Source organism: Mobula birostris, chromosome 11, assembly GCF_030028105.1.
Source record: "Mobula birostris isolate sMobBir1 chromosome 11, sMobBir1.hap1, whole genome shotgun sequence".
Classification (NCBI taxonomy): Eukaryota; Metazoa; Chordata; class Chondrichthyes; order Myliobatiformes; family Myliobatidae; genus Mobula; species Mobula birostris.
In genome coordinates, this window is record NC_092380.1 from 95,982,951 (window position 1) to 95,993,467 (window position 10,517).

General features: G+C 46.5%; 1 protein-coding gene across 1 annotated transcript; it reads left to right on the forward strand.

The window, feature by feature from the left end:
- The first annotated feature begins 8,311 nt into the window (after positions 1-8,311).
- fancf (FA complementation group F) lies at positions 8,312-10,302 on the forward strand. Its single transcript, XM_072273177.1, has one exon. The coding sequence runs from the start codon at positions 8,321-8,323 to the stop codon at positions 9,341-9,343; it is 1,023 nt and encodes a 340-aa protein (XP_072129278.1). The 5' UTR covers positions 8,312-8,320; the 3' UTR covers positions 9,344-10,302.
- The last annotated feature ends 215 nt before the right edge of the window (positions 10,303-10,517 follow it).

Consider the following 10,517-nt stretch of genomic DNA (forward strand, 5'->3'; position numbering starts at 1 on the left):
GGTGCAAAAGGTTGTGAATTTGAGGTGCTGTTAGATTGGCCTTGGCAAGTAACTGTACTTTATCTTAAAAAGGGTAGGCACTCAATCCACTGTCCACGTGGTGCAGGAAATAAACATTTTGCAGTAGATGGGGTAAAAATTAAACAGGCTTTTTGCCTTAAATCATAACATGTTTCATGGCAGTTGTAAGTGTATGTCAAATGGCTGTTCTAGCACATCCAGTGTGGTAGTGCTTGTCACTCTCATTTTTTTTCAGCTGCTACAGCTGGCTAGCAGTTTCATAAAAAGGAGAATTGAATGCATAAGACTCTCCGTTTCAGTATGTAGCCCCTCCAACAGCAAGTCTCATGTAGTGCCTTCCCACTGGCGACACACAGAAACTGTACTCATTTCGGTCTCAGGCTGAACTACAGAGGACAGGGAGGAGGTCCGGCCCCTGCACACATAACATGAAGGCCCACCAGCGCACGGACACGTCCTGGCGCTTGTGAACCAAATCCCCAGCTATGGGTAAATAGCCCCACAGCCTTGTGGGTAGCCTGGGGACAGACAAAGACTACGGGAGTAAACCTAGACAGAAAGTCCCAAGTGGAGCCCCTAAGGCAGCTGGATGTGACTGAACATCCTTTTGGCAGCTCCTGCAGCCAAGCTGATGCCACACGTATTGCTTCACTTTCCTTTGGACTACACCAGTGAGGCTAAGAGGGAATTTTGATGACTACACATCGCAGGATCTTCATACCTTCCACCCAGGCTTGTGCCTTGGAGAATGCTGCCATCCATTGTCCTTCCAGACAGACAGATGCCATCAATCATTCATGCTATAAGAGTGCATCACATCAACTCCATTACATTCTTAACTTCAGTGCATTTATAGTGAAGTAACTCTGGGCTCTTAAGAGTCATTCGCCACTGGATACCTAGCCTCTAACCTGTTCCGAGAGTTGTTGTGTTTACGTGACAGGTCCAGTTTCTGGTCAACGTCTACCAAGACAATGATGCTGGATGACTCGTCATTTGTAATTCTGATTAGAATGCTATTTGCCACTTTATTACTCCATATCCAAATGTTCTTTAAGTATACACCTTTGAACTGTTCATTTGTCAAGGGTTATTGTCAGTTGGTGCAGGGTTGAGCCAGAAGCAGGGATGGTTACAGTAAGAGGCCAATTAAAGTAAAGTGTGACAGTAATCAGCAACAGGGAGAGCAAGGTGATTGGAAATGTACCACCAGATGTGAAGAGCAGGGTGACAAGCTAGCACAGTAGGCTGTTCAAGTGGACCAGAAAGGCTGATGGTTCAGTGAACCATATAGGATGAACAGAGCAAAGGAACTAAGAAAAACAGCGAGCCAGTGATCAACCTTACAGTGAAAACAGAGAACTGTGTGATCTGATGTAAACCACAAAGTACGATGAAGATCCCGGCAGGGTGAAGCAGAATTGATACATGTAGATAATACAAGGGTAACATGCATATGGCAAACTGAAAGGCCTCCCTCCCCACTCTATGATAGCATCTTGCTAAAAACAAAACTCACCAGTGGACAAATCCACTTCTGACTTGGTGATTAAAGAATCAAATAAGTCTTCTGAAGGGGTTGGGCCTAAGGCACCGGCTTGAGGAATACCTGGTGATTTCCAGCAACCAGAAATGTCTTTGAGTGAGGTATGACTTCCACAATGAGGGCTTCACATTGTTGCATTTTAAAAGAGGAAATTAAGCATTGTCTATATTTTCAAAGAGATAATAGCAGCATGACATACTAACCAGGTTCATTCTGTAATAATGACAAAGGTTCTCAACCTGTCTACCATTACTGATGTAGTTGACGTGTCTTTTCCTTCCCCAAAGCCTCTACCATCAATGGTACTGACATTAGTGACAACACATTTTCTCTTCATCCTTCCTTACCTTTGTCATTTTTACTGCTTCAAACATCTGTGCTCTTTTGGTGAGAGGCTTTTAATCATCTCCAAATTTAATTGTTCCACCATCAACAGCTGCCAGGTCAATAAACTCTGGAATTCTACCATGCCATATCTATTTCCTGCATTATCTCTCTATCTATCTTTCTTTCAAATAGACACTCTTTAAAACCTATTCTCCCCACCCCAATCTCTTTAACCAAGTCTTTTGTTGCATGTCCTAATATTTCTTTGTGGTTCATTTTAAAGTTGATTTGAATGTTCCTGGGGAAAAAAATAGTTGGGCCAGCTATGTGCCCAATGTTCCCTGCTCTTCAGAATCTTTTTATCAGACATCAATCAGAATTTGCAATAATGGGTATTTGAGATGGTCAGCATGGACAGAGTGGCTGAAGGGCCTGCTTCTGGGCTGTATGACTCAAAATGAACTGTTTGATGTAGGTTACAGCTTGACTAAAGCTGTAAGTTAAAATGTAGGCAACATTAACAAGATACTGGAGGAACTCAGCAGGCCAGGCTGCATCTATGGAAATGAGTACAGATGATGTTTCAGGCCGAAACCTTTCAGCAGGACTAGAGTAAAAAAGCTGAGGAGTCAGAGTTAAAGGTGGGGAGAGGGGAGGGAGAAACACCAGGTGATAGGTGAAACCATGAGTGGAAGGAGTGAAGTAAAGAGCTGGTTAGTTGATAGGTGAAGGAGATACAGGGCTCGAGAAGGGGGGAGTCTGATAGGAGAGGACAGAAGACCATGGAACACCAAAGAGAGACAATGGGGAGGGGAGGCAAAGAGATAAGGTGAGGGAGGGAAAAGGGGATGGGGAATGTTGAGGATGGGGGGCATTACCGGAAGTTCTAGAAGTAGATGTATATGCCATCAGGTTGGAGACTACCCAGACAGAATATAAGATGTTGTTCCTCCAATCTGAGTGTGGCTGTATCACGACGGTAGAGGAGGCCATGGATAGACATATCGGAATGGGAATGGGAAGTGGAAATAAAATGGGTGGCAACTGGCAACTGCCCACTTCTTCTGGCAGATGGAGTGTAGGTCCTCAGCGAGGCGGTCTCCCAACCTTCGTCAGGTCTCACCGTTATACAGGAGGCCTCACCAGGAGCGCCACACACAGTATATGACCCCAGCAGCTTCACAGGTGAAGTGTTGCCTCAGTTGGAATGACTGTTTGGGGCCCTGAATGGTGGTGAGGGAGAAGGTGTAGGGGCAAGCGTGGCATCTCCGCTTGAAGGGAGAAGTGCCAAGAGGGAGATCAGTGGGGAGGGATGAATGGACAAGTCAAGTCAAGTCACTTTTTATTCTCCTTTCGACCATAACTGCTGGTACAGTACACAGTAAAAACGAGAGGCTCTGTCCTCACCTATCACCCCACCAGCCTCCGGGTCCAACATATTATTCTCCGTAACTTCCACCACCTCCAACGGGATCCCACCACTAAGCACATCTTTTCCTCCTCCCCCCCGCCCCGTTTTCCACAGGGATCGCTCCATACGCGACTCCCTTGTCCATTCGTCCCTCCCATCCCTCCCCACTGATCTCCCTCCTAGCGCTTATCCTTGTAAGCGGAACAAGTGCTACACATGCCCTTACACTTCCTCCCTCACCACCATTCAGGGCCACAGACAGTCCTTCCAGGTGAGGCGACACTTCACCTGTGAGTCGGCTGGGATGATATACTGCATCCGGTGCTCCCGATGTGGCCTTCTATATATTGACGAGACCCGACGCAGACTGGGAGATCGTTTCGCTGAACACCTACGCTCTGTCTGCCAGAGAAAACAGGATCTCCCAGTGGCCACACATTTTAATTCCACATCCCATTCCCATTCTGATAATGTCTATCCACGGCCTCCTCTACTGTAAAGATGAAGCCACACTCAGGTTGGAGGAACAACACCTTATATTCCGTCTGGGTAGCCTTCAACATGATGGCAAGAACATTGACTTCTCAAACTTCCGCTAATGCCCCACCTCCCCCTCGTACCCCATCCGTTATTTATTTATATATATATATATACACACATTCTTTTTCTCCCTCTGTCCCTCTGACTATACCCCTTGCCCATCCTCTGGGTCCTCCCCCCTTTTCTTTCTCCCTGGGCCTCCTGTCCCATGATCCTCTCATATCCCTTTTGTCAATCAACTGTCCAGCTCTTGGCTCCATCCCTCCCCCTCCTGTCTTCTCCTATCATTTTGGATCTCCCCTCCCCCTCCCACTTTCAAATCTCTTACTAGCTCTTCTTTCAGTTAGTCCTGACAAAGGGTCTCGGCCCGAAACGTCAACTGTACCTCTTCCTAGAGATGCTGCCTGGCTTGCTGTGTTCACCAGCAACTTTGATGTGTGTTACAGTAAAAACGAGACGTTTTTCAGGACCATGGTGCTACATGAACAATACAAAAACTACACTGAACTACGTAAAACAACACAAAACTACACTAGACTACAGACCTACCCAGGGCTGCATAAAGTGCACAAAACAGTGCAAGCAATACAATAAATAATAAACAAGACAATATGCACAGTAGAGGGCAGTAGGTTGGTATCAGTCCAGGCTCTGGGTATTAAGGAGTCTGATAACTTGGGGGAAGAAACTGTTACATCGTCTGGTCGTGAGAGCCCGAATACTTCGGTGCCTTTTGCCAGATGGCAGGAGGGAGAAGAGTTTGTATGAGGGGTGCGTGGGGTCCTTCATAATGCTGTTTGCTTTACGGATGCAGCGTGTGGTGTAAATGTCTCTAATGGCAGGAAGAGAGATCCCGATGATCTTCTCAGCTGACCTCACTATCCGCTGCAGGGTCTTGCGATCCGAGATGGTGCAATTTCCGAACCAGGCAGTGAATGCAGCTACTCAGGATGCTCACAATACAACCTCTGCAGAATGTGGTGAGGATGGGGGGTGGGAGATGGACTTTTCTCAGCCTTCGCAGAAAGCAGAGATGCTGCTGGGCTTTCTTTACTATGGAGCTGGTGTTGAGGGACCAGGTGAGATTCTCCGCCAGGTGAACACCAAGTGAGTTGTGTAGGGAGTGAACTCTGTGGAAAGCAGGAAGTGGGAGGGGGAGGGAAAGATGTGCTTGGTGGTGGGCTCCCGCTGGAGATGGCGGAAGTTACAGAGAATTCTGTGCTGGACATGGAGGCTGGTGGGGTGGTAGGTGAGGACAAGAGGAACCCTATCTCTAGTAGGGTGGTGGGAGGATGGGATGAGAGCAGGCATGCATGAAATGTTAAAGATGTGGTTGAGGGCAGCACTGATGGTGGAGGAAGGGAATCTCTTTTCTTTGAAGGACATTTCCATTTTAGAATGAAAAGCCTCATCCTGAGAGCAGATACAGTGGAGATGGAGGAATTGAGAGAAGGGGGTGGCGTTTTTACAAGTAACAGGGTGGGAAGTATAGTCCAGATAGATGCGAGAGTCTATGGATTTATAATAGGCATCAGTAGATAAGCTGTCTCCAGAAACAGAGACAGAGAGATCAAGAAAGGGGAGGGAGGTGTCAGAAATGGACCAGGTAAATTTGGGGGCAGGGTGAAAGTTGGAGGCAAGATGGTGAAGTTGACAAACTCCGCATGGCTGCAGGAAGCAGCAACAACACAGTCATTGATATAGTGTAGGAAAAGTGGGGGACAGACACCGGTGTAGGCCTGGAACATAGACTGTTCCATGTAGCCCACATAATGGCGGGCATAGCTGGGACCCATGCGAGTGCCCAAGGCTACACCTTTTGTTTGAAGGAAGTGGGAGGAGCCAAAGGAGAAATTATTAAGAGTAAGGACAAGTTCTGCTATATGGAGGAGAATGGTAGTGGAGGGAAACTAGTTGGGTCTGGTGTCCAGAAAGAAATGGAGAGTTTTGAGGCCTTCCTGGTGGGGAATGGAGCTGTATAGGGACTGGGCATCCATAGTGAAAATAAGATGATGGGGGCCAGAGAACTTGAAATCATTGAAAAGATCCAAACCATGTCACGGCTATAGGTAGGAAGGGACTAAACTATGGGGGATAAAATAGACTTAAGGTATGCAAATATGAGTTCAGTGGGGCAGGAACAAGCTGAAACAATGGGTCTACCTAGACAAGCATGATTGGGGATCTTGGGTAGGAGGTAGAAACGGGAGGTACTGGGCACGGGAACCATGAGGTTGGTGGCGGTGGATGGGAGAACCCCAGAGTTAATAAGGTCGGTGATGGTGTGGGAGACAATGGTCTGGTGCTCCTTATTGGGGTCCTGTTCAAGTGCTAAGTGAGAGTAGGTATCTGAGAGTTGTCGCTGGGCCCCAGCAATGCAGAGGTCAGTATGCCAGACTACTACAGCACCCCCTTTATCTGTGGGTTTGATGGTGAAGTTAGGGTTAGTTTGGAGGGAGTGGAGAGCAAAGCGTTCAGAAGGAGTGAGGTTGGATTTGGAGAGAGGAGTGTTGAAGTTGAGATGGTTGATGTCTTGTCGGCAGTTGGTAGTAAAAGATCAGCAGGCAGAAGACCAGAGCGGGGTGTGCAGGAATAGGAGGGATGAAGATGGGAGAAGGAGTCATTGGTGCAGGGTGGCGAGTCCTTGCCAAAGAAATAGGCTCGGAGGCAGAGGCAGCAGAAGAAAGTGCAGTTATATAATGAAGATGTAATTCACTGCAGTAAATCAGAGACTAGAATTCCAGAGTTTAATGCCTAAGGGGATGCAGTTTAATTGCCAAAATTAAATGTACTCACAAGAATACAGAATGGAAGATTGCAGAGCTCCTAGAGGATGCTGCAAGGCCATAAATTAGAAAACAAGCACTGAAAGATACTGTAACTCATGTTATTTTATTAAAGGTGCATATTTTCCAGAAAGTTCAATTGTTAACACAAAAGTTTGATTTTACTTGAGTAAATACAGGAGCTCTACACTTTGCAAAATAATCTTATCAATAATATGTTCTTTAAAGGACCCAGGAAAAAAAATGGTTGTAATTGCAAACATTAAAAACCAGATCACCCTTTATCATATTAAAAAATATAGCCCAGAATTTCTGCAGTGTTCACAATTCAGTGTAACTATCAGTGATTTTACATCATAATGTTAAACTGATAGCAATTCCTGATATAGGTTGAGTACCCCTTATCTGAAAATCTCCAAAATCCGAATTTTTTTTGAGCAATGACATGATGTCACTAATAGAAAATTCCACAAGGCGCTGGGAAGGTTCCCACGCGATGTGCAGGTCTTGTGCATTACAGTATAGATATCTTTCAAAAGTGATCTCACATATGTAATGAACAGACGTTACTGAAAAATAGAAAAACACCACATAAAGTGAAAATGAAGATCTTGATCGTGCATTGAAAGAGTGGATTTGTTAGCGCTGGAGTGAACATATGGTACTTAACGGTACGCAGACCATGAAACAAGCAAAGATTTACAACAAACTGGAAATTGAAGGTAATTCTGAATATTCAACAGGTTGCAGAAATTTAAGCGTTAAAGTTATAAAGATTTGTGGTGATAAAACTAATGTTGATTACAAAGTAATCGAAAAATTCATTGATGAGTTTCCCAAGATTGTCGCTGTTGAAAATCTAACACTCTGAACAGCTGCACCAATACAGTGAACAAGTGTAAAACAAAGACCGCTTACTGGTTGCAGAAAAACTGAGTCTTAAATTATGGCAACTGCAAACTATCTTATATATTCCAAAATCCTTAAACTGAAACACTTCCAGCCTCAAGCATTTTGAATAAGGGGTACTCAACCTGTATTTGAGAATGCAATGTTAAACACAGACATCCAAAAACTGCTGCAACCTACAATGTGCAGGAGGAACACAGGGGTCAGGCAGAGGCAGCATCTATGGAGGGAAATGGCCAATCGACATTTCAGTTCGGGACCCTTCAACTGGCCTAAAAGGTTAAGGGAAGAAATAGAGCAAGAGCTAGCTAGTAATAGGTAGATCTACGTGAGGAGGACTGAGAAGCAGATGGGAAATTGAAAGAGCGACTGGAGTTGGGTAGTCCCGATACAGGGTATCGACACGAAATGTCGACCACTGTCTTCCTCCCAGAGACGCTGGTCGACTTGCAGAGTTCCTCCAGCATACTGTTTGCTGGGAGTTGGATATACTTATGTGAAAGAAAAAAATCATTGCCCTCCTCAAAAAAAAATGTTTTTAACTTCTAAAACACTGAGTTACGTTGCACTACCCTCCACACTAGCTATTCAACACCATACAACAGGGCTTAGCATCAGTTAACGGGAATCTGTCCACTGCGTTTGGGGAACAAACGTTAAAGGCCATGACAGCCTTGGAGAGCATGCGCAGAATGCACTCGATCAAGGAAGTGAAGCTGCAAGTAGCCAATGGGGTGGCAGCGCGCGCGCTTCGAAGTGAGTTCGGGGCAGCGTGAAGACATGGAGGCGATGCTGGAGAACCTGGAGCGGTTCGCTGAGGTGCTGGCGGTAGCGAGGAGCCCGTGGGCTAGCCACTGGGATGAGGCGGCGGTGACCCGAGCATTCCAATGGGCCTGCTATTTCCAGCAGCTGGCCTTGCGGCTGGAGGGGAACAGGAGCGCGCAAGCGGCCTTGCGCCGGCAGCTGAATCTCCCGGGTCGCTGTACCGACCACCCGCTGCCGTGGTACCGCGGCTTGCGACTCGAGGAACTGAGCCGGGGCCAGGAGATGCTCAGTCAGGCATTACTGTGCAACCCGGCGGCCTCGGCCGCTGCTTTCCACCGGGCCGCCTATTGGTACCGAAGTGCGGGAAGTAGTCGGGCGGCCGTGACGACGTCGCTGAGACGCGCGGCCCGGCTGACGGCGGCGGCGCGGGTTCTTCAGGCATGCAGGCAGAGCGCCGCAGGCCCCGGCGAGGATCCGACGGAACGCCAGCCCGTGGCCGAAACGCAAGCGGAGATACTGCGCCAGCGCTTGGGGGAACAGAGGCGGGAATTACCGGAGCAGGAGGTTTGGCGGCGGACTGTGTTTGGTGGCGGCGGGGACGCCAACTCCTGGCGGGCGTTCGCCGCGCTACTATCGGCTGCGGGCGTCGAGGCGCAACCGCGAGCGTTGCGGTGGTTGCTAGGCAACAGTCGCGAGCTGAGCGCCGCCTGTCGCGCGCTGCCCTGCTCGGTGTTGGCCCTGCTCGCGGCGCAAGAGCCGGCCTTCGCGCGAGAGTACTTGGATTTCCTGCAACAGTGGGCCCGCCGTATGCGGTACGATGCGAGGAGCGGCCGCTGGATGCACGAAGAGTCGCCCGAACAAGACTGGGAGAGATTGCTGCAACACTTTTCCAGTCTCTTGCAGGGGCCGGCACAAACGAAGGAGTCGACGCGAGAGATGTTAAACTCTTTGAAAACTAAGGATGGAGATTTTGAAGTATGGGGGATCAGCATATGGACAGACCTGTTACTTGCATTAAAACAACGGAAAATTGCTTGAGATTGTAATTTGCTCTTTTAAAATGTATTTTTTCTATTACATGTTGAAGACATATATTTGCACAACTGAAATTATGTTCTGCTAGTTCAGTTAAGTTATTTAATGCATTGGGATGAAACTGAAAATGCTGGGAAAAGGTATGTGGAGGAAAACAATTAAGTCAATGATATTTCACAGTTGGAAAAAGATCTGGTTAAATTAAAGTGGCATTTTGTTCTGTTTGTATTTTTTGTTTCCATTTGTGTAGTTTGGCATGCTGAGCAAGCCCAACAGCAACACACTACAATTTTCAGTGTAGTCTATGATTAGGTGGAAAACAGTAAGGTTGGATAATAGGAGTAATAAAGCAGTTTATTATCTAGGCCCCTACCAAGTATTTCCAGATTTCCAGCCTGGTATTATGCTTTAAGCATTTAAAATGTTTTCAGCATGTTAAATGATTATATAGGTATGTTCAGGGAAACTGATGCATTTGAATTTTCATTTTAAAGTACAATTGGTCATCTGTGCCTGACTAATCTCTTCATATAATTAGGTTTCGATTCCAGGTAACATCCTGGTGAATCTCTTTGTGTTGCTCCCATATTTGTTGTGCAGTGTGACCACCAGAACGGTCCACAATACCCTAGAGGTATCCTGACCAATGTTTTGTAATGCACTTCCACTTTTTGTTTCTTCCATATAGGATTTGAAATGAGCAGATAAATCGGGCAGCATAGTGGTTTTGCCTTGCGTCAATGTGCAACGTTTACCCTCAATTTGTTGACCTTTGAGCTACTGGAAAGAGTTTCACATTTTTTTTATATATACAGGTATATTTGGATCTCCCCCTCCCCCTCCCACTTTCAAATCTCTTACTAACTCTTCCTTCAGTTAGTCCTGACAAAGAGTCTCGGCCTGAAACGTCGACTGTACCTCTCCTAGAGATGCTGCCTGGCCTGCTGCGTTCACCAGCAACTTTGATGTGTGTTGCTTGAATTTCCAGCATCTGCAGAATTCCTGTTGTTTAGGTATATAATCTGTAATTTTATACTGTATCAAATCCCTTGGCTATCATTGTTCAAATAAAGGTAATGCCAACTCTTTCAATTTATCCATGTTAAGTCTTTTTGTTGGATTCATTTCTTTCGCACCTCCAAAGCTTTTGTCTTTTACAAAAATATACTGCCTGGAG